The 26,635-nt window shown below is 28.0% G+C and overlaps 1 protein-coding gene across 10 annotated transcripts in view; it reads right to left on the reverse strand.

Moving 5' to 3' along the window:
- cher (filamin A protein cher) overlaps nucleotides 1-26,635 on the reverse strand; it is a 570,661-nt gene that overhangs the window by 46,693 nt on the left and 497,333 nt on the right. For all 10 annotated transcript variants that reach the window (XM_075363574.1, XM_075363565.1, XM_075363566.1 and 7 more), the window contains 4 exons: nucleotides 12,066-12,194; nucleotides 10,144-10,317; nucleotides 6,013-6,177; nucleotides 2,524-2,727 (listed from right to left, as the gene is read on the reverse strand). In XM_075363574.1, coding sequence (XP_075219689.1) covers nucleotides 2,524-2,727; nucleotides 6,013-6,177; nucleotides 10,144-10,317; nucleotides 12,066-12,194 — 672 coding nt within the window. The remainder of the gene's footprint in view (nucleotides 1-2,523; nucleotides 2,728-6,012; nucleotides 6,178-10,143; nucleotides 10,318-12,065; nucleotides 12,195-26,635) is intronic.

The following is a 26,635-nucleotide window of genomic DNA, read 5'->3' on the forward strand; positions in this document are numbered from 1 at the left end:
GATAAAATGCGAACTAAGAACCTTGAGGAGGGAGGCAGTTGAGACTGAGCACGCTCACCCTTTTACACTTGAAGAGTTTGAGTCGCGCTCAAAGATATCATTCCAGGAAAAGCACCAGGATTCTATGGTATCAATCCAGAATTTTTATTAAACTGCAGAAAATACGCAAAACTTTGGCTGGCCAGATTCCTCACTGACATAATGCAGACTGGTAGCGTACCCAGAGAGTTCAAGCAATTGAAGGTAGTAGCCATTTTAAAACCAGGGAAACCAGCAAACTTACCTAAGAGCTACAGGCTTATAGCATTGCTATCAGTGACATATAAATTACTAGAAACGCTTATCTACAACATAATCTGTCAGAGAATATTTGATGTTATACTGATTGAACAAGCAGACTTTAGGCCACAACGAAGTTGTACTAACCAAGTTCTCTTGCTCACAGCATACACTGAAGCAGGGTTCCAAAGAAATCTTAAAACCTCTGCTGCATTCATTGATTTATCAGCCACTTACGACACTGTCTGGAGAGAAGGTATGATTTGTAAGGTCCTCCATGTAACCCCATGCAAACTAACAGCTCGCCTCCTTAACAACATGTTGAACGACAGAATGTTCCAAATTATCATTGAATCTCATATAAGCTCACCAAGGAAACTCAAGAACAGCCTGCCACAAGGGTCGGTACTTGCGCCTCTCCTTTTCAGCCTCTATGTTGCAGACATGCCAGAGACAAGGACTAAAAAGCATGCCTATGCCGATGACTGGATGCTAACAACAAAATGTAGATCATTTGAAGAGTCAGAGGAGGTCCTGATGGCTGACCTGGAGAAACTGGGAAGGCACTTCCGAAGATGGCGCCTCCAACCAAATGCTAGTAAAATCCATAGAAGTGTCATGCTTCCATCTGAGTAACAAGTTTGCTAATAGGGAGCTTAAAATTCTATTCAAGAATACATGAAACTTGATATAACGCTTTCATTTAAGGAGCACCTAATGAAAACTGCAGAGAAATTGAAAGCAAGATTCAGCATTATACACAAGCTCTGTGGAACAACGTGGGGAGCATCGACTTCCACTCTGCGCACATTAGCTCTGAACCTCGTCTTCTCAGCTGCAGAATATTGTGCGCCAGTGTGGCTAAACAGCCCTTATATTCATAGAATTGATGCTCAATTTAATAACACTATGAGAATGATTGCCAGGGTTATCAGGTCTACTCCTGTGGAATGGCTCCCAGTATTGAGCCTCATACCACCTCCAAACCTGCGCCGTATGAACGCTCTTGTAAGAGAGTACAAGAAAATTATGGGACACCTGGTGTCAAGAATGTACCACAAAGCAGAATAACCAAATCCCTTGTTTACTCAAAAGCTGCCGGGATTTGACTTGCCACGTAAGAATGGTCAACACTAAACAGAATACGAACTCAGCATGGCAGGTGTGCCTATTTCCTGTATAAATGGGGTAAAACACTGACACTCCTTTGTGAGTGTGTTGAAAGTCAAACTGTTAAACACATCACAGAAGTTTGCTCTAGGACAGCTTATGAAGGACTCCTGAAGATTTCCTGATGGCAACTCCAGAATCAGTAGCTTATATTAATTTGTTAAATGTTTGTAATTTTTGACTGTAATTGGTGTTATGTTTTGGTGCCATATGCTAAATAAATAAATCATTACATACTTTTAACCAAATGAACAGACAATTCAAATTATACTAATTTTTTGATCCCATTCTAAATAAACTGTTTGTCTAATTTAAAAAATCACCAGCTGTAACATCAACTGGTGACATTGTGAAAACAGAAGCACCAATCACTGAGTATCGTTGGAAAAATGACTAAAAATGTTTTGAAGTAAGTCTTTCAAAAGATGTTCTATAATGAAATTTGGTTTGTTTACCATCAAAAAAGTTAAAAATCAAAATTAAAGCATTTACCATTTATTTCCAGTTTATTTAAATATAATTGTGCAGGGTACTTCTGTGTTTTAATCAAACATATTTTTAATCCATGTTTTATTTCATTAATGTGAAATTATTAGGCTAAGTTCACATCACCCTTTATCGTACACTTTGATGTGTTGATTTAATAACTAAATAAAATGTAATAATGTGTTTTTTCTTTATCTTATTTTAAATGACAAAATGATTGACGAAGCTCCGGATTGAGATCATAATTTACAATTTTTTAGATAGTACATTAATTTATTTTCTAGAAAAAGATAATAGTCAATTTTAGAAAGGAAAACATTATTAAAAAGAAAAAAAAGACTATCACTTAAGACTACACTTTTTTTTCAGTTACAGAATTAAAAAGTAAAGATTATGTACAGAAGTAAAAACTTGGCCAGTCAGTGGCCAATACACTAGTTTCTCACCCAAATATTATCTAGCTCAGTAATTTGAGAGAGAACTGGAAGCTACAAAATTTATCAAAATCTTTATAACAAACTCACTGTAATTAGACACTATGAGGGGTTAAAAATTATAAATCCAAGAATTAAATAAAAGTAGACATACCTGCATTTCTTGTATCCACCATGAAAGTGTTTTCAGAATGTGTTTTGCCTTCCTTCAATGCTGCACCAGTTACTTTAACTTTTTTAGCATCACCTACTTCCCTTTCACCAACATTGATCTTAAATGGTGAATTGGTAATATGCTTACCCATTTTCTTGACAGAAACAGTATGTTCACCCACTTCTCGAGGTGTAAATGAGATACCTGAAAAATAAAGTATAAAGAATTACATTAAAGTGTGAATTATCAAAGATAAATTTCCTGAATAAATAAAATTTAAGCAGAAAAAAAAATTAATACTGCAAAGACAAAAACCTTATGGTACGACAGAACTTTAAAACTGGCAGATTTCACTGAAGTTTATTTAATAATAATCCTTTTGTAGAAGTAAAAATAACCTTCTTTTATTTTCTTATGAGTGCATTTACTAAAAGTAATAAAAATATAATTTAGGATCAGTTTTAATCAATTTAAATTTGTTAAAAATATCTTAAAACAGTATGGTCGTAGCAAGCAATGCATGTTGATCAAAACAGAAGTGCAGGTGGTGCTTTTAGTAAATTCAACGAACATTACATCAGCTTACTGTACATGCAGTTAGGTTTTAAAGAAGTGTAAGTTTATATTTCTACTACTAGTCAGCAATAAATTATGGACCGCACAAAGAATTAAAAGCATTAATATTTTACATTACTACGAGCTTGGTGTTGACTACACTAATGTTTGTAAAACCTCTGACTTATACTTAAAATTATGTGGAAAATCATTTAATATCTTCACTGTGTGTGTTAAATTAATACTTTAATAAAAAATTTCATATCATTTTATTACACACAGTAAAACATATGAATATATTTATATTTACAAAAATGTTTTAATTTTCTTCAATTCTAAATTCAATACATTTTAAACTATTCATAGTGGTTATTCATGTACAGAAAAACTTTTGTGAACTGAGAAAAATTTCTCAACTGCTCATACAGGAGGGATAATGTAAACAAGTTCTGTCAACTAGAAAAACGAGCATTTAAAAAATTTATAAACAGTCTCTATTTGACCAGATATAATATGTAATTCTAGATTTTAATGATAATAATATGTAAGTATAAAATAATCATAAAAATATTCAATAAAAAAAAGAAAAATCTACAATCAAAAAGTAAATACAAAGAAAAGTACTAAAATTATTTTTAATTTTTGTATTTCTTACTAAAATGATGTTTACAGGAAAGGGAGGAAAACTATAAGATGAGCAACAGTAAATTGAAAAATGTAAATGTAGTAAAATATTATTTTGCTGTTAATAGAATTTAAGAATAATCACCTTTTCTAGATTAAAACATAAAATAAATTATCAAAACTTTTATAAAAAATCTTGGGTACTGCTAAACCTCTGAAAATTAGTCTGTTTCATAAAAGAACTATTTTAAATTAATATGAATCCAAGACATTTTGAGAGAGAAACAAATAATGCTTTTTAAATATTTTTTTTAATATTACAATAAAAAGGTTTTAATAAACCAACTCATCAATGAAAGACTGAGAAACCATGAGCATTTACAATCATTTAGCAGCATCATTGATGAATGTAGTGATAATTTAGCTTATAAATTAATTGTCTTAATTGACTACAATATTTATACAGATTTTCAGTAATGAATAATTCAAAGCATATAGTGGAGACAAAGAAAATTTTAATAGTGTTAAAATGTGAATTTTAATAATGTTCAAATTTTATCATGCTTTCACGCATCTCTAAAAATAGTTTTTTAAACCAATGAGTTAGTTGACTACAGGTCAAACTATAAGCTTCCTAAGAATTTTTGTTGTTAATTAATAAGAGGCTCACTCTTGATATCCTGTCTTATTATATTTGAAATAATTTTACTGCTAAATATAATTGAAATAATTTTACAATATGCCACTCAAAGAAAAATAAATATGCATTTTTTCAAGCAAAGTTCAATCAAGACAGTCATATAAGTTTGCAAAATGTAACCGATGTAAAATTCAATCAATTAGAGCATAGAAACATTAGTCCTTTGCCTTACATCAATCACTGATTCTATTTATTTATTTTTCTTCTTAGTATTTTATTATTGTTATAATATACAAGAATGACATATTTATTGTAGTTTATTATTCTGTTTCTCAGAAAAAAGTTTCACCGACTCGTGAAACATTACCTAACAATTAATAGTTAAGGTAATACAAATTAACATTCCTGAAGCAAACTTTACAAATTTACTGATAAGCACTATCTTATACATACCAAAGATACCCTCTGCCAGATACTGAAGCAGAATGATGGCATCTGTCTTTCATTTAGAATGTTCTGTGCTTGAATCACAGATCATTTAACATTACATTTTAGCATTTTTACATTATAAAAATGTCATCTCTCATAAGCAACTATCACTGAGCACTACCCTATAACTGTTAAATGAGATTTAATAAATAAATTAACTTTGCTCTACTATAATCATAATGCATCAATGTTTTTTTTTCTATATTTTATGATCAACATAGTTTAAACATAAGTATTTTTAATGTAAAATACTATACAAATTGTTATCCTTGAAAAATTTTTGTTTTTCTCTGTAGATCAATAAATATAGCCTCCATTCTAACTTTTGACTTTTAACAGTTCACATCTCCCTACCTCCTAGGGAGATTGTTCCCTCTATGAGTTTATAGATAACTCATAAAGGAGTTCCCTATCTTCTGTCATAAGATCTGAGCTCACTTTTACACTAAGTGAGGAATGCAAATTAGTATTTAATAGTAAAACTAAAAACCCTAAGGATGTTGTAGAAATGTATAAGACCCTATAACAGTAGAAGAATGGTATAGTATAAAAAGAAATTAAACATTTTTAACAGGCTGAATACAAAATTTGTGCAGTGTATATAATGAAGGGTTAACCGTAACAGTTTACAAGTTTTCATCATATGTTTCCTTTATTTTTAATTAAATAAGAAGATGATATATCATCTTATATCTTATATAAATAAGAACATAAATAAAGAAAGTTATTGGTCTTTATTAGTAAGTACTTTGAAAGGTGATTATATGCAGATGAAAATTAAATCATTACAAATAAACATAACATAACATTTCATTAAATTTAAATAGTTTTTACTACCAGATTTCAGTGCTTAAAAATATATTATAATGAAAAGAAGTGAGGAATTTTCTGATAAAAAATGATATAGTTATTTTTAGTTTACCATATAATTTATTTAATCATCCAATTTGCTAATCTATAAATATTTTATGTGTAAGTATCTGAATACACTATTGTTTTATTGATATATGAGAACCAGGTATTTTAAAAATTATTTCAGCCATTAGCATTATTTCCTTACTTTATGTCCTTAAATTTCAAGGGTGATACTATTTTCTATGGGAATACTATCTACTGTAACAAGCTAGGGAATTTAGTTTACTGTTTTAACCACAAAATTAAATTAAATTTTCATTTCTTACCTAAATTTCCATTAGGAAGTCTCTTCAGGAAGCAAGGTTCTTCAAGTCCACTTGGAGCTTGTATTGAAGCATTAAGAGAACGAATGTCAGCATCAGATACTTTACCAGGCAATGAAACTTCACTGCAGGATCCCACAGAAATTTGGTTCCTTTTTCGTCCTTCTCCTAAACATTAATTTAGTAAAATTAATAAAACAAGATCTAAGAAAATAAATAGACAGATACACAAAATTAAAATTACAGCACTAAGCAAATGTTATTCTGAATAAAAATTTCTTAAAGCAAAAACATGGTTTAAGAATTCATTTTTAAGATTTTTCAAATGCATGTAATCTTGATAAAAATAATGATACAAAATACTGGACTAATATAGTCTATGGATCTACTACATGCACCACATGTGTGGCAATACAGCTGTGACACAATATTGGCATTTTCCCACCATACTTCAATAATAAAAGGGTTGTGAATTTGGCAGTCAATCTCTATATATTATGTAATTTCCTAGATCTTGATCATTCAACAAAATGAATTGGTGATTTTTTTCATACATATTGTGTAACACATATTAAAATGCTTATTTACACAAACCAATCTACTACTTGCACAAAAAATATACTCCAAGAACATAATTTTATTAATTATGTTGCTAATAACAATTTGAATAAGTAATTAGCTCTTAGAGCTCTTGTGCATCAGTCCTAAACCCCAGTTAAGAACATTGAGAAGCATACTATGCAACCTCTAACACTAAAGACAAAAATAATGGAATAGAACAGCACCACATAATATAGTTTATTGTATTAACAACCGATTACTACTTGAATATATTGTTAAAACATGAATTTAACAACCATTAAGTTCTTTCTCCTTAATGTTCTGAAAAATCTGTAATCACAAATTTGAAACTGTGATCTAACTTCATAACTGATGTGAATTATGTTTGCTCACTGAACAATTAGGAAAGAAAAGATTCAGAGATATTTTATGTGAATGTAGAAAATATTTAACAGAAATAGAAAAAAATAAAATATACAGTCTACTATTAAAAGTAAATTTATATCTTTTATGATTAGAAGCATATTTAACAAGAAGTTAAAGTGCCTATAGCCGAAATTCTCAGGAAAAGACATAACCAATGAAAAACAAGAAAAATTATGAAACAATTAGTTCTTAATGGAAGCTCAAAAACTGGTGTACAGAAAGAAATGATGCTTCATTAAAAAGAAAAAGAGAAAACAAAAAATGTAAATAGTAGTTCGTTAACCACATTAAACTTATTTTGCAATTTATTTTTTCATTAAAAGATTAAAATATCCAGAACATAAAAACATATCTACTAGAATAACATTTTTTATAACATGAATTCAAACAGTCCGACTGATAGGATAATGTGGACAAAAAATTAATTTGGAAGTTAAATATGTTAGGAGTGGGTTATTTACTGATGTTTGTTTAAGCACTGAAATGCAAAAATATTAAGATTTTTAGCACAATAAAGACAAAATAGTAAGTGAAAGTGTTTAAAAAGTGAATTACAGAAGATTAAGTAACATAATATGAGGACAATAGTAAAAGTACCTTAAAGTAATGAGTGAAGGTGAATACAATGACTGATTCTTATGATATTTTGGAAGTCAACAGATAAATATTTTAGCAATGTTGATTAGAGACAACATGGAGATGAATCCCTTCTTTGTGTAAACAAGGGATGAGTATTATACATCTCTAAATCACAAGGTAAGATTGTTAATTAGGAACTAAACTGCAAAATTATAGCTGTATATGATACTCTCAAGAAGCTGTTAGCATTAGATACTGCTAGCTTGGCTTAACAACCTCAATCTGTCTACCTACCACACATAATCCAATGTGACATTCCAACAAGGTGCGAATACACCTTTTCTAAACATTGTTTAGGATGTGAAGCAGAAAATGCGTAGAAAATAGTAAAAATGTTAAATAGAGAAATCTAGAATTGTAGTACTAATGTACCACTTCCCAATAACAAAACTGGTGCATCACTATTGAGTGAACAGTAAAGCTTAAAGAGAGAGCTGGTAAAATTTACATTATATTTTTTTGTGTAGTAATACTTTGAGTTTATGACTAAATCACATCCTCTAAGAAGAAGGGGTTTAGCATCACTAAATGTTAAATTAGCAAGGTAAAGTGATGCTTTAGTAGTGGTTTATGAAAGAAAAATTTAGAAAAAAGACCAAATATTATAATTTTGGTATTTTAATAATCAAAACTGGGTGAACTGTTTCTGAGATATATACTTTTTAAGAGAAAATTTTACTTATACAATTTTCTAGGTAATCCCTACCTAGATAGTTTTTCACAGCAAGAACAATCTATTTATTTTTTTATTTAATTAAATTTACATCTGTAAATTGTTAAGATGTGTTACATCTTCATCTTACCTTTATGTTACATACAAAAGTAAAGCAAAAGTAATTTTCCTTCAATGACTTTGTTTTAATTTGTGTCTATTATCTCAATTAATGTCAATTTTATAGTCTGCATAGGATAAATGTAAACGACAACCTGTTGTAACAAAACTTTTAAATGAATCAACTTTACCTAGACATAGAATCATTTTAATGTTATCTACACAATTGAAATCTTAGCCGTGTTTGCTATTTCTTAGCTTCAAATATTTACTACTGGGCTCTCCCACGGATAAATTGATGAAAGATAAACTTTTACTTTTCAAAACATTAAACCCACTTTCCTTTTGGTAAAACATTTTTAATTTATATGCTCAGATGCATTTTAGCTAAAATATTTCAAGTAGTAAAAGTTAAAGTAAACAGACACCTTTCACAGAATTTTGCTTAAATTTCAATCAGGAAGTTCTTCCCTCAACCTTAGAGGATAATTTTTTTTGTCATTTACAGAATTAATTATAATGAAAGAAATCAGGAAATAAGGATTAAAGTAAATAAAATTTGAAACATTTTTTATTGGAAATATTTTTGCAATTTTGGCATAGAATTCCCAACTGGATCATAATAAGATGTAACAGACATGGATAGTTCAGCTTTTATTTGTAGAAGTAAATTAATGAGACATGCAATAAATTACGATGTAAAAGATTTTAATAGGCACTAATTTATTAAAAGTAAATTAAATTTGATATGGGTGAGCAGATATACGGGTAGCCAAACTGGGATTTTCAGTTTGCAGTCACCAACTTTTAAAACAGGCAAAGTAAATGATTGATTAATGCTTTTGCTGTCTAATACCATCTGCAAACAGTATCTAATATTATAAATATATTATTTACTCACAAGAGATTTTCATTCCTAAAGAGGATCAGATCTTTACTACATAGTATATAATCAGTTGTTACGTAAAGCCTAGATAGAATTGAAGTAGTACATTGAACAAAGAATTATGGTGTGTACATTTCAGTCCCTTTCTTCTTTCAACAGTACACATTAGATAATAATTAAGTTCATTGGTCATTTATAAAATGTCTTCTACATCAGGGATTAGGTTCAATTAAATCTGTTGTGGTATCACTTCTTTGACAACCTATTTACCCAACAGGTGACCAACAAAAGAAATCACTGCCAGTATACTGGGTGTCTGAACTTGAAATGTCTACTTTCTGTTGTGGTAATTTTTGTTCACTTCGAAAAAAAATTTATTTTAGAAGAATGAATCTTTCTGAAATCTTTTTTAGTAAGATTCATGATTTATTACTTCATAAGAGTACAGTAACTATATTAATCTGACAAAATTAAACATGTACCTGTTTGTAAGATTCATCTGACTGATTGCATGTGGTTATTTCCACATATTATTAATGTACGATAGAAACTGTGAGAAAATATGTTCCATCCACAAGGTTAATAATTAACTGAGGATTATGACTATAGGAAATACAATATTTCATAACAAAAGTACAATTACACAGTAAAATCTATCCATTTTATCTTCTAAGCTCTAAAGTAATGATAAATCAATTGGAAGAATCAAAGAATTTATTAATAAAAAACAACTACTTTCTGTAAAAGAAATCATAATTTCAATTTTTTACTAATGTATATAAGAAATGAAATGCTGGTCTGTAATAATTTCTATGGAGACATTTTGGAAATAATAAATCTTATAACTTACCAGTAATTTTGGCATTGTACGGACTACCCTTAATATGTTTGTCACCAAATTTGACAGCGATTTTATATTCTCCAGGAGCAGTTGGAAGATAAGATACAGAAACAGTACCATCTTTGTTGTCATGGCAACTTATCTCAGCTTTGCTTGGTCCTTCAACAGCCAATGACAGGCCACCTGTAATATACATAATATTTTTATTTTAGTATTATAACAAAAAAGATTCATTAATTTAAATTTATAACTAAAAAATAAATCTCTTTTATATAAAATAATATTAGCAAAATTACAAATAATAAATAAATGAATTAAAGTATTAATTTTTTATTCTATCTAGATGTTATCATTTTGTTTAACACTAATAAGGAAATTTAAGTATCCAACACTTTTGATAATAATATCCACTATGCATAACTAGGCAATATTCAGAAAAATCATTAAACAGTAATTATATGAACTATATGATTTAAGTAAATTTTGTTCACAAAAAATGAGAAAAATGAATAGGAATGTTAAGAGTGTATAAAGCTCTCTTAACTTCAGAAGTAAAGAGGGCTTTTACAGTTTTAAAATAAAAATAATAATAATAATGGATCACACAATCTCCAATTTTTATTCAATTTGTACAGACTAATCACCAGCTTGGCAGCACTGTGCACTTGGTAAATGTTCTTGAAGATCACTTACTCACAAACATTGCATGTAAATACCTAAATTTAATGTTGGACTCATTGAAATTAAAAATTTGTTAATAGAAGTTTATTTGCAAACAGTAAATAACTGCATACATATATATGTGTACATACATATTGACACACACGCAAACTATAATGAAAATATCTAAATATTGTATTTAATATAGAAGTACATAACACCTAATAATTATAAAGTTAGTTGTGTTTTCATATTTTATTACTGATAAACCTTTTTTTTAGAATATGACTGTAAGTTATTTGTTGTACAATACAACATGAAAGTGGTATTTTCTATAATAGGTTGAATAATTTTATCACTGAAGAGATCATTTTATTATTATAGTAAACAGAAATTATAAAATAATCTTATTTAAAGTTAAAGCCTTTTTAAAAGTTTTTGTGTTTGAAACTTAATGTTTTTCTCTTTGCACTATTATTACACAAACAGTGATCTGACTACTATCAAGTGTAACAATATCATCTTATCAAAAAATAAATATAAAACAACTAATTATTAGAAAACTATAAATTAAATTTCAAACTAATCACATGATATCCCGCATAGAGTAATTTTATACATTATGCAACACCACATGCCTAAGTTCAGATGCGACATCAATAAATAATAAGATTGATCTTAGAATTGCTTTACAGTCACACCACTATTTTTATATTAAATTATAAACTAGTATAGTTTGTTTCTATATCACATAGCCCTTAAAAAGTGCAAATTATAGACTTCACATCAGTCAGCTACAATCGCAAGATGTTTGTACTAAACTTTGTCAACTGTCAAAGGGATCAAACTAACTATTGTTTTCCATTTACCTTTAAAGCTAATTTTTAATAAACACCATTATAACACATTTGTCATGCGATCAACAAACTTTTGGTGCATTAGAATTGAAAAACTACAGTAATATTTTTATTTAATCATATGATTACAATATTTTTGCGTAATTAATTAAACAGGAAAAATCTGACATCATATCATCAAATTATCATTAAAAATATAAAATAATATTAATAAAAAACCTTAAAGTTAAACAAAATACTATATATATAATTATAATCTATATATATATATATATAATCTTCCAGTGAAAAATGTTACATTTAAATTACCCAAACACATGGAGACAAAATGTAAAGTTAATATATTAATGCTACTTAGTAACGTAAATATAAAAATATAAACAATTACATTAGGTTTATAAATAATATACAGACCTGCACCAGCACCCTTAGTAGATATAGTAAAGTTTGACGGTTCACCACTGACACCGTGAGTTAAACCTGGTCCATAAGCAGTAACATAACCACTGCTAATAGAATCCACGTGGAATTTAAATGGAGAACCTGTCAACAAAATAAGTAAATCTTATTAGTGTCCCACAGTAATTTTTTTTAACAAGCCACTGATATATCAACAATAAATATATTAATTAAAAATATTACCTTAAATGGGTGAAGAATTTGTTAATCTTTTATTTGAAAATTTATGCAAAGTACTTATTTTTTTAAATTCTTTTCATAGCTAAATTCAGTTGTACACTGTATATTTAAAATGACCCATTCAAACTAATCTCACTATATAAACATTTTAATTATGTTTGTTTGCAAGTAGATTCATTCCACAAAGAAGTATTTAATGAAAATATTCAGGCAGACTATTTTCTGTTAAAAATTAGTAATAAACTCAATGTTGAAAAATAGTAAATGAAACTCAAGTTGAAGATGAAAGGCCGCTTTTTTGACGACAGTCTGGCCATCCAAAGAGCTTGCAACAAGCAGTTGAAGGTGATCTCACAAAGTTATTTCTCCAGAGCATTTGACGGGCTCTACTGGCGCTGAAAAAAGCGTGTAACTAGAGAAGGGTTCTAAGTAGAGGGCTGATTTGAGTAAATTCGTTTATCTTTAAATCTGTATTTTTATTTTATTTATTTTTAGAACTTTACAAACATACTGAGTACAGCTGTAACTTATTAAAATTTTGCTTGTATAAAAAGATAATTGCTCAAGAGCAGGAAAAAATTAGAAAAAAACCACAAAAGATTATAACATGTTTAGTACAGTCTATCTTTCTTAGTTTCATTTTTTTATCACTTATTGATGTGTTTTGGAACCACCACGTTGTCAAAAATTATTGTACTGGTATTTTTAAGTATCTGTTAATCTTTATATAGTGTTTATTCAACACCCTTTCCTATATCTGACATCATGCCTTATCTGGCCTTCTTCTTGTTTATTTGCTATTAACGGTTATATCTTTAACTTATTTACCTATTTCCTGTTTTCAATAAATTGTGGTTCTTGAAAAGGACATTTGCTTGATCATTGACCTGTTCATTTACGATCATTTTATTGTTACTTTTTAATTTAAAGATATCTAGATTTTCTAAAATATTCATTCTTCTTCCTTTAACACATTTGTGAATTAGTTTCACTGATTTTTCTATTTTCCTGATGAAAATGGAAGAATCCTGACACAGGAAAAAATATCCTAACATATTTTCTGATATTTTCAGGACATATGTCCTGATTGTCATCAAATAAACACGTTGCATAACTAGAATCATTTTTTTGATTTTTAAAAGACCTCATGTGTTACTGATCATTTGACACAGAAAATTTATATTCATCTATACTGTTAAAAGAAACTATAAAAATTTTAGAAAAGAAATTAAATGAGGAAAAGGTAAATAATAACTTGAAAATAGAAATTATTAAAACTTTAGAAAGAATTCTTCAACAAATCCTCTTTAAATTTAATAATAAAATATATAAAACAAAGGATGGATTAGGCACAGGTAACCCACTATCAGTGGTACTAAGCAAAATAGTCCTACTGTATATGGAAGAAGAGAGTATATCAGATATTATGAAAAAATACAGATGTTTAGAATATATTAGTCAAGAATTCCAGCGTTCAAGTCCTAGTAAAGACAGTTACTTTTATATGGATTTGAATGGTAAACCGGAGGCTAAACAGAAAAAAGAAAGGTACATGGATGACAAACTATTAGTATTTAAAAAGAAATAAATAATAATGAAGAAAAAATTCTGGTAGAAATGAGCACATTTCGCCATAACATTAAATATACGATGGAAGAAGAGAAAGATGAAACTATTAATTTTTTAGACCTAACAATAAAAAGAAATAAAAATAATCTAGATTTTGAAATATACAGAAAAGAATCCTCTACAGATAAATCATAGCTCACATAAGAACCACCTGATGAAACATAAATTACTCTTGATGGCTTTTAGATATGATAGATAGACTACATAAATTACTATTAATGAAACCAGCATAAAAAAATTAAACATTACTTTTCAAATAGTAGAAAATTACAGTTATAGAAAAGAAATAATCAGAAAAATGAATAAAAATAGAAATAAATTAAATGAAATTAAAATAACAAACAATAAAGAAACCTTTAAATGGAGTAAGTTTACATTTACTGGGAAAGAAATTTACTCGATTAAACAATTATTTAGTAAATATAATATAAAAGTGGCTACAAATACAAATAATAAACTAAAAAAAAAGAAGTTTAATAGTAACATAGAAGAAAGAATATACAACAGTAATGGTATACACAAAATAAAATATAAATGCAATGCAACATACATTGGACAAACAGGGAAAAATTAAAACTAAGATATAATGAACACATGAGATCTTTTAAAATAAATAAAAAAATGTTTCTAATTATGCAATGCATTTAATAAAGAACATCCTGTTGGAAATGGAAGAATCAATGAGATTAATTCACAAATGTGTTAAAGAAGAAGAATGGACATTTTAGAAAATCTATTAATCTTTAAATTAAAAAGTAACAATAAAACAATCCTAAATGAATAGGTCAATGATCAAGCGATGTCCTTTTCAAGAACCACAATTTATTGAAAACAGGAAATAGATAAATAAAATTAAAAGATAAGTATAACCATTAATAACAAATAAACAAGAAGGCCAGATATAGCATGACTTCAAATATAGGGAGGGGCATTGACTAAATGCTATAAAAATATTAACAGATATTTAAAAATGCCAGTACAATAAGTTTTCACAATGAAGTGGTTTCGAAACAGATCAAGTGATAAAAAAAATTGAAGCTAAGAAAGGTAGGCAGTACTAAACATAGAAACTATAGCGATCTTAGCAGAAAAGATAATAGTAATTATCTTAACAACAATTTTGACTATACTATAGCTATACCAGCAAATTAATGGTTGCTTTCATTAATATTTTTAATAAATTAGGTAAAAATACTAATTCAAAAATTGTTTTAAATATACATCGATTTCAGATTTGTTATGACAAATACAAGAACAGCACAATTAAAATTAAGGAAAGAATAGAACATGATAAAGTCAAGGTCAAGATGGCAACAAAGTAAGATTACCTTGTTTATAGTTTTCAAAGAAATGGGGCTGTAGCAATATCTGTCACTAATGTTAAATAAGTTTCTTTACTACTATAGCTACATTGACTACAATCATTCAGATATGTAATACCAACATTTAACCAAATTTTTTTTTTTTTATGAAGAATAGTTCCACATTATATTATTCTGTAAAACGTCAACCAATACGAGGAAATTCTTCATTGCATAATAATTTATTTACATAAGGTTTTTTTTTATGTGGATTTTTTGTACAAAAAAAAACATTTTTTATAAAACATGAATATTTTTATTATAATAAATAGAATTAATTTTTTTTTCTTGGTTACAATGATGTTTAAAAATGTGTGTTCCCTACAGGCTATTCAATGCAACATTTCAGGAAAACTATTAAGGACAATACAAGTTAAAACAAAATACCATTATTTAGCTGACACTTTCTGTAATCTTAAAATTTACAATTATTTATGAAAATTATTTTTAGTCCAATTACAATAAAAAAAAATCATAGGAAATGATTACATACAAAAAAGAACAAAAAAAAAGTAAAAAGTAAAATTAAATTTATAAGACTAAAACATTCAAAATTATAAATAAAAACAATATAATTACTATGATTAATTTAATTAATGTCACTTGCAAGCAATTGGTTACAGCAGGTTAAATATTAAAAGATTAATATAAGTGTGATAAAATACCAGTACTATTTAACGTTTCCACAGTAAAACTATAATTATACATCATTTTATTAGGAGGTATATTTTGGAACTAACTCACCATTCAGTGTAGGATATCAAATAAAACTTTTACATTTTTTTAAAATATCCAGGTGCTAATAAATTTATTTAGAATTTAGTTTGTCAATTTGGTTAATAACTAATCGTTAAAGATACATAGTTGCAACATTATACATTATTGTGCAACGTATGTTCATTACAAATAGAAATAATTGATAAAATAAAAGGAATGTAACAGAAGCATAAATGCATCTTTCTAAAAGCCTTCTGACTGTACATACATTGATACAGAGTGTGAACCCAACTCATAAATTGAAACAATGTACAGATAATTTTGTCTGCTACATACACAAGAAGACTGGACAGAAGGAGTAATTAAATATACATAATTTTTTCTTTTTTTGAAATTATTATAATTTTTCATTTTTAATGGCTTCTCATGATGTGAGAGATGGACCTTGAAAAGCTAGGGAAACCTATCCAATTGGATAAACAGAAATAAATAAATATGAATCTTAATAGTTGAGGAAATAGACGAATACATTTTAAGATAAAAAATATAGCTAAGTTTACAAAATTATCAGTAGTGTAATATTTCTTGGCAGAGTACATAAACTGCCTACCAATTTTTAATTGAAATAAAGAAAGAATGCAGACTTAACAGAAAGAGATAAAACAAATTTATTTTCTCAATAAAACTAAATTATCTGTCAGATTGCTCAGATAAATAAACAATGGCTTTTATACAATGTTTATAATTTAACCTACCATGCACAAGATTAATTTAATTTTTAATTTTATAGCCAAATTCAGTCAAAAGAGCACTTTTTGTAACCTCATAGTCAGATAATTAACATAATTAATATAGCAATAATATATATATATATATTTTTTTTTGTCAACATAGTATAAAAATATGTAATCAAAAATAAAATATTCCATGTGGCCAGCCACACATACAGTACTGTACTTTGAGAGTACAGTACTACATATTTTTATATTATATTGACAATTTTATGTTTTGAGTTTGATGTGTAATTTAAAAAAAAAAAAATTTTTTTAACTGACAATGAGGGAGACCCTCAAAAGCGCTATTAAATGAAAAAAAATAAGTATAAGGTTTGGATTCTGTACTGTTGGTGGAAAATTGTTATACTTTTTGTCTTTGAGATATATATATATATATATATATATTTTTTTTTTTTCTTATTTACACACTTTATTTATTTTTATATCTTAAATGAAATAGAATTAATTATAAATAAATATATATACAATATATATATAAATATATATATATATATATATAAATATATATATATATATATATATATATATATATATATATATATATATATATTGACATATACTTTAAAACATGTTTATAAAATATTTAATTCATTAATTCATAGTTTTCAAAACTATCAAGGTAGAACAGAATCTGCTCTTAATTAAGGAATGGGCCAGATAGATATTAAGACAAAACTGTGATCAAAGAATGAAAACTCATAAGAGAACCCAACTCATAAATTGAAACAATGTACAGATAATTTTGTCTGCTACATACACAAGAAGACTGGACAGAAGGAGTAATTAAATATACATAATTTTTTCTTTTTTTGAAATTATTATAATTTTTCATTTTTAATGGCTTCTCATGATGTGAGAGATGGACCTTGAAAAGCTAGGGAAACCTATCCAATTGGATAAACAGAAATAAATAAATATGAATCTTAATAGTTGAGGAAATAGACGAATACATTTTAAGATAAAAAATATAGCTAAGTTTACAAAATTATCAGTAGTGTAATATTTCTTGGCAGAGTACATAAACTGCCTACCAATTTTTAATTGAAATAAAGAAAGAATGCAGACTTAACAGAAAGAGATAAAACAAATTTATTTTCTCAATAAAACTAAATTATCTGTCAGATTGCTCAGATAAATAAACAATGGCTTTTATACAATGTTTATAATTTAACCTACCATGCACAAGATTAATTTAATTTTTAATTTTATAGCCAAATTCAGTCAAAAGAGCACTTTTTGTAACCTCATAGTCAGATAATTAACATAATTAATATAGCAATAATATATATATATATATTTTTTTTTTGTCAACATAGTATAAAAATATGTAATCAAAAATAAAATATTCCATGTGGCCAGCCACACATACAGTACTGTACTTTGAGAGTACAGTACTACATATTTTTATATTATATTGACAATTTTATGTTTTGAGTTTGATGTGTAATTTAAAAAAAAAAAAATTTTTTAACTGACAATGAGGGAGACCCTCAAAAGCGCTATTAAATGAAAAAAAATAAGTATAAGGTTTGGATTCTGTACTGTTGGTGGAAAATTGTTATACTTTTTGTCTTTGAGATATATATATATTTTTTTTTTTCTTATTTACACACTTTATTTATTTTTATATCTTAAATGAAATAGAATTAATTATAAATAAATATATATACAATATATATATAAATATATATATATATATATTGACATATACTTTAAAACATGTTTATAAAATATTTAATTCATTAATTCATAGTTTTCAAAACTATCAAGGTAGAACAGAATCTGCTCTTAATTAAGGAATGGGCCAGATAGATATTAAGACAAAACTGTGATCAAAGAATGAAAACTGAGCTGCATATTGACGAAGAATATAATTTTTTTTTTAATATCAATCAGATATAATATAAATTATTGGATAACGATGTGGTAATGCCACAAAAGAATAATTTGTTGTTTATAAGTACCCCAGCTGTTTTGGAGTTAAATAAATTTTTTAAAGTTGATAAAGTACATATGAATAAATATGTTTCAAAAACTTCATGGGCATTATGATTATGAATAATAATCTGTGGATCTTATCAGTGAAAAATTTAAATACTTTAAATTTTTAACTGATGTCATCTACTGCCCTTAGGTAAATATGAGAGATATCTCTAAAGTAAAAGCCACTGGGAAATTTCTTTCCTTAAGGTTGACGAACCTGCGTCGTTCATGGCCACGCTAGTAATGTACCCACTGCATTGTTGTCTGTAAGCGTTGTAGTATTTTTCATTACCTCCGAGTTATTACATTATAAAATGAACTGGAAAATCGATGTGCCGTCGACTGTGAAATACGTGGAATCGTACGTTTTTTAAACCATCGAAACGTTAAGCCGGCTGAAATTCATTGTTAGTTGGTAGCTGTGTACGGTGATAATGTAATGAATGAAAGAAACGTCCGAAAATGGTGTGAAAGGTTTAGAAATAACAGAATTAATGTGCATGATGAAGAACGTTCGAGGAGGCCCTCGATAATCACCGAGGACTTGTTGAAACGGGTCGATGATGAAACTAGAAAAGATCGTCGCTCAACTTTTTCCGATCTGGCTCTTCTTTTTCCTGATGTTTCAAGAGCTGTTATTGGTCGCATTGTTCTTGACCATTTAGGCTTCAGAAAGGTTTGTGCACGTTGGGTGCAGCACGTCTTAACGGAACGTCACAAAAAAATCCGAATGGGATCAGCTTTGGAGTTATTGATGCGATATACAGTAAAAGACGATGAGTTCCTTAATTTAGTTGTTACCGGCGATGAAAAATGGATTTCGAATTACATGCCGAGAGAAAACGATAGTCAAGTGAATGGCGTCATCCTCAATCACCAATCAGACTGACCAAGGTCACCCCACAGCCATTTGGACGAAAACTGATGGCCAGTCTTTTGGGATCGGTTTGGCATACTGCTGATTCATTTCGTACCACGTGGAACGACTATAAATGCAGAAGCCTACTGCAAAACTCTACGTAAATTACGGCACGCCATAACTATCAAAATCGGCGGCGTGGACGGCTGACTGACCGTCGTCTTGCTGCACGATAATGCACGTCTACAAGTTGCGGGTCCGACACGTGATTTACTGAGAACATTTGGATGAGAAATTTACCATCACCCATCATATAGTCCGGACTTAGCTCCTTCTGATTACCATTTGTTTGGGAAATTGAAAGAATTTTTGAGTGGTAAGCAATTCGCTGATGACGGTGAACTTAAAAATGCTGTTAATCAGTGTCTAAATGGACTACTAACGGCAGAAGAATACGACGAGGTTATACTGAAGATTGTGTATCGCTACCATAAATGTCTTAATTCATGTGGCGATTATATAGAAAAGTAGTATAAGGTAAGTAGTTTAAGAGAAATATAAAATATTTATAAAGTTTTCAAAGTAAATCTTTTACAATGAAACGGTCTTTATGTTAGAGATAACCTCCTTTAGTATGCATATGTACTATCAGGTAGTGACCAACCTTACATAATATAAAGCTAATAACTAATCCCCTCTCCTGCCATGTCATTTGTTATGTTTACACAAGCACTACTGAAGATTACAGAAATACATCTGATAACACAATTGTTCATAAAAATAATTTTTTCCCTAAACTTTGTGACTATTACAGCATTCTAAAGAATGTTTTAAACTCTACTAATTCAACATAATATGCCCCTTATACATAAATATTGACTTGGCCTTAACAGCATATAGCTATAATTTTTTTATTCTTATTTTAATTAAGTTTTTTAACAATAAAATAATTTATATCATAAATGAAATGTTTGTAATGTAATAAATTCTGTATATGCTTAAGTTAAGAATATACAAATCAATTTAGGTCTCATATAAATACAAAGAACAGCTGAAGTAGTAGCTACCATCTGGTTCATATATATATGAGGAAGCCCAGATTTACTTTATAAGTCTCATGAATGAATTGCAACTAGAATAATTGAAAGAACTTGCTCTTTATTCTTAGAAATGAATTATAAATTATGTATGTTGAAGTAGCACAGATACTTAGCAAACATTCCTTCAGTAGAGGTTAATGGTTCAAGGTCCAGCCAAATCGATAACTTTTAATATTAACTGCTTCTTGATACTATCCTGGCCACCACTCCAGTGTTGGATTCTAATTAACATCCATCTTGGCCTGGTGATTCATGGATGTAACATGCTACATACATTCATTAGACGAACAAGGGACACAACTGCCTATGGGCAATGAATCAAGAAAGCTGGACTAGATAACTGAAGATTTCTGTTATATAAAATGATTGAGTCAAATCATAACTTGAAGACTTCAATCAACTCAATTATTACTTTCATACCATGAACCAATAATAGAACAATTTTTAATGCTTGAGAATATGCTTGCTTTAATGCTTGAGAAATCAGCAATACCAACACAAGAATATGAAATTACTCTTTACATTGTAACATTGCTGTAAAATTAATTTGGTTCACTATTAAAAGAGATTTCAATCTAAATTCATATTAAGATTTTATATTCTCAAGTTTCAGCCTAAAAAAAAAAGTTATTCCCAGTTCATAAATAGATACAGAAATTATAAATAAATTCAAGTTTGAAGATAATTTACATCGAAAGACATCTCTCAGTCGGCGAGTCCTGTTCATTTAATCTACTTGGAAGTTCATTCATTAATACTGAACCACTGTTAATGTAATCTAAATTCAGGTCAACTTCCTAAGCAAAGTTGTCAATTACATCCAGCGACCTTAGTACATGATCTTCATAAATAAGGTTGTTTAAATAAATCCAATAAAAAAAGTATTACAGCTTTAATTGAATAATAAATCTGAATCTTGCAGCATCACAGAAAAGTAACAACTACAGATCAGAAATGATATTAACTTCTTGCAAAAGCAAGAATATATGTGAAATATTGGAAAGCTACTTGTTAAAAAGACTGCAATTACAGGAGGTAGCGATCACCAATCTCTCCTCTAAGATGCAAGATGGTTTTGACAGCAGAGCTACAATAGAATAAATAGTTATCAAGTGACATAATAGTAGCTTTATATTTATAACCCTATAAGTATATTTTGCTTTGTTTCCTAATATCTACATATGCTTCTGTTAAAGTTTAGTTTTGCTAACCAAATGTGTCAACCAATTTTTTTTATCATTGTTATAATCTTTTGATGCTCTTATTATTCCTTTCTGCCTGTGTAAATCTTTAAAACCCAAAATAGTAACTGAATTAAACACATCTTGAATTACCCACTTCAATGTTTTTCTTCACTTACAGTTGCTTTCTACTACCAAATTAACTACACATGAATATATTTATATAAGGTTCAACAATATAGTTTTTTTTTCAAATGTACTTTCATAGGATCTTATGGGAGCTATTATGAAGCTTCTTCATTAGTGATCTTTCATCTGATTTAGTGAACCAATACAATAGTCCTAGTCCACTTACAGTTTAGGTCTCTCTATCCCTTTTTTTTTGATCATCAGTTAATCTGTTTGTAGTTTCATGCATCTCTAGATCAAGCCAAGATTTGTTGTTAATTATAATCTAATAACAACAATACATATTGGTATAGCAATTTAAGGATGAAACAAACAAGGGATACAACTTTACATAGACCCTGAATATATAAAGTTGAATTAGACAGCTGAGAGACTTCTAAAATATCATATGAATCAACCAATAACTGCTAAAAAAGCTGTAAAATAGCTCCCAAAATATTTTATGGTATCATAATTACAATTTAGAAAGGAAAAGGTTTTAAAAAAATTAAACCACAATTTATCTTCAATATATAACATCCATTTTTTGTCTTAAACTTGCTTATCTTAAATAAACAAATGGTCATTTCAAAGATGTAATATTAAAACATTACCCTTTGACTACATATCTGTGCATTAAGAAACAAAATGAGATATGTCTCAAAAGAATGTTTACTATTATTTTTGCTAAATCATGGCTTAATGATTTTACATTCAATGTTGTACGAGTGTTTTTTAATACAGTTTTATTACAACTACATTATCATGACAAAACCAGAAGACAGTTAGGATTACTTGCTACAAACAAGTTAATAAGTTAATAATTTAAAATATAAAATAGATGAAAGTCAATAAAATCATAATAATGCTCAGTGCCAATAAATCTGTAGCTACAAGAAAACAGATCGGAAAGTAAAAAAACAAATACTTATTACTTCATGTATTTAATAGTCTGTTATCATAATTACCAGCGCTTACCTAAATATACTTTCCTTTCCTTAGCAAATTAGCAAATCTTAGCTAGGCCATTACATTTTACCATAAAAATCAATTCATTAATCCCTTAATAAGTGGATGTAACAAAATATGCAACATCTTATCATTTTTTTTTTAATTTTTATAAAAAAATTATTATCTTAAAGTTTTTTCTGAAGTTTAAAATAGAAATGTAGTTGATAAAAACTGATGAAAGAATCTGCAGTAAAGAAAAAATTGTGAAAGCAATAATGAATTCCAGTGGATAAATACTGAGAATTGACAAAACTCCTTGATCAGCATCTTGCTTAATAGTTACTATGACTTAATTTTTTAAGTTTCTATAACCATTTCCTTTGCAATTTGTGTTTTATAAAGAACAATAATACAGTGACTCCAAATGATTAACGTAACATTAACGTGCAACTCTTTCAAAATTAATGATTTAGTAAAAGATGTTTTATTTTGTAAACAATGTCTTTCTGCCAATGTAAATAATAGCAAAACTAGATTTTTTTTAAACATCTTCAAATATTATATCGACTGTCACATTTAATAATCATTTAAAATTGACTGTTTGAAATGAATGTATACATTGTTTGCATGACTGTTTGAATGTATACATTTGATCACACAGTTTAAATCATCATATAAAATTAATTAAATGCATCCAACCAAATTAAACACATCTTCACTACTTATTTAAATATTTACACAATGTTGTCGGTGGTTTCTGTTTATAGATTCTTAAACTGTTTATTTCTTTTGATACAGTGACATGATATGCGGCAGAATGAATCATCTACCTACAGTTTGTAAAGACATCACATACCTCATTTCTTTTAATTGTACTAATTTAATAAATGTATACATTACAGATGGATGTATGTGTAAACATAATTTACTGTACAATGATATAAATGTTAGTTGAAAAATGTGTAATGTACAAAGAGACAAACTATGAAGCAATGCTGATTTGCATCTAACAATCTGTACATATGTTTACATTAAATGTAAATGTGGATTAGTCTTATTTGTTTCATACCTTGGCACTGGATTTTTTTTTTAAATTAAATGAAAGGGGTTCTTTTGGATTAATTGCTTTTCATTATATAAATTTAAAATGAAGATATGCAATCCATCATAATTAATGATCATTACTTAAGGACAATCTTATGAGATGAATCACAAATTCTTGTAGGCAATTTATAGAGAGGTTTCTTTTTGTTATTCATGCAATAACAATACTATAATTACTTATTTATTTTCAACAAATGGATCTAATGATATTTTATCACAAATAAACAAGATAACACTTCTGTAAAGTGTTACTAGTCTGATCACATTATATATGCTGCAATGGGGCAGTGTGACTGTATTTTAATTTGTAATAATTTTTATTATCTTGATATTATTACAATTATCTGAATAATCTGGACAAAATGTGTCAACATTATAAAATTACTAAATATTAAATGACTAAAATTTAAAAACTGGAAATTTTTTCCAAAGAACCTTTAGAAGCTGATTAACACCTTTAGTGGAGTAGATTTATTGATATTACTAATAACCATAAATACCTAGTGTCAGAAAATACTTAACACTAACATACATCAACCATCAACCAACAATCATAAAAACTGCCATCATTTTCAGGAAAGAAAGTTACAGATTCAAAAAACAAGAAACAAAGTAAACAATATTACTAAGAAAACTAACTAAACATACTGATAATCATGCCAACCCAGAAGTATACATATTAAACTGTGATAACTCCACTAAATATTACATTGGTAATACAAAAAGGCCGTACACACAATAACAGAATCAACTTTTGCAAATATTCTCATTGAAACAGGATACAAACAAGGGTGTTAGATGGAAGAAAATTTTAGATACACATAGAAACCAAGATAACAATACACCAGACCAATATGAAACTTACAAACACATAAAATTTGATGTAACAAAACATTGCATGACCAAATACTACATAGAAAAAATATATTATTAATTAGATAATTAGGGGGTTACTAACCCTTTCAAGATAAGAGCCATTAACAACAGTTACTGGTAACTCTACTAAAGAAGTTGCTGCTAATTAGCTCCTAAAGATTCTTTGAAAGAAAAAGTTCTAATAATTTGAAAGCAAGTTTATTACAATATTCAGTAATCTTAAAGAGAACTTTAATTTCTTCTTCAGGGCACATTCCCATAAACCTATATTTTCTACATGAACTGTATTGCTGTATTAAGATATTTCACAATATTTCTGCATAAACTGTAAGTTTATTGTAATTAATTCAACGGATTTAATTTTCTTACAAAGGGATTGACATAAAAAGGAGTATACATAAACCAGGAAACAAAAATTCATCGTAAATATAAATTTTAGAAGTTGCTTTGCTAAATACTAATTGTAGTGCACAACAGAATATTACTGATCTGTAATTTATTTTTTTATTTTAATTTTCAATTATGAGGGTACTTCTTTCCTACAACAATATTTGCAGAAAAAAGATGTCAATTTCTTATCGGCATTATGTATGTCCCTAGCTTAAGAAAATAACAGTTAAATATGTTAATTATTTTCATGTTTTAGTAAGTTTCAGTATGAAATAGCAAAGGAAGGACAGTATGAAATTTGCAATGTTTTTTTTCGTCTATGACATTCAGGGGTGAAAATTACTAATTTTTATAGCAAACCAAGCCAAATTTATTTTAGTATAATGTAAGCAAAATTTACTTCATAGTTTTTTCGATCTTTATAGCCATCTTCAGTAACTCTTACTTCTACATCGCTCTAATCTCAGCTGATGTTAATGCTTTATAGTTAAGAAATTTATTTTCTTGAAATAGGAAGAGATATAGAATATGGTTAAAAAGCACACTAGAATCAAATTGTAACTGTTCATTTATTGTTGCTGCATGTTTTTATATGTAAGTATATCTCATAATGTTCAAACATAAAGAAATGAAATTATATGTATGTGTAGAATATCAAGATTGTTGTTGTCAGTATATTAATAATTTGCATTGGTTAAGTAACATTGACCCTGATATTTTACACAAACAAAATAACAGATCATATCTTAGCATCGTTAATCATTGTTTACACAAACACCCAACAATGATATATTCTAAAGCAATAAACACAATTCAAATCTAATACTTTTCTGACTGCATTCTAATTACATGTCTTCCTAACCCAAAAAAAAAAAACACTAGTAATAATGCCAGTTGACAACAAAATTGAAAATAGCAGCACCAGTAGTGAAGTTGGCCAGAAAAGCAATTGAAAACCCTGTAACACAAGTTTCTTTTTTTAATTTTGTATAAAAATAAATTTGGTTTGGTTTGTAGGTAAAAATGAATAATTTTGTAAAACTAGCATGATTTACTTTTTGAAAGGAGAGTCTCTTTTGAACTATATTACTACATCTTCTTTTACTGACCACAGACACAAATTCTGTAAGGATACACCAACATCCTGGTTTGTCTGAAAAAGGACCTATAATAGTCATGAAAATATTTTCCTTTAAGAAAACAAACAGAAATAGAATTATAGATATTTA

This window comes from Lycorma delicatula, chromosome 4 (genome assembly GCF_047948215.1).
Source record: "Lycorma delicatula isolate Av1 chromosome 4, ASM4794821v1, whole genome shotgun sequence".
Classification (NCBI taxonomy): Eukaryota; Metazoa; Arthropoda; class Insecta; order Hemiptera; family Fulgoridae; genus Lycorma; species Lycorma delicatula.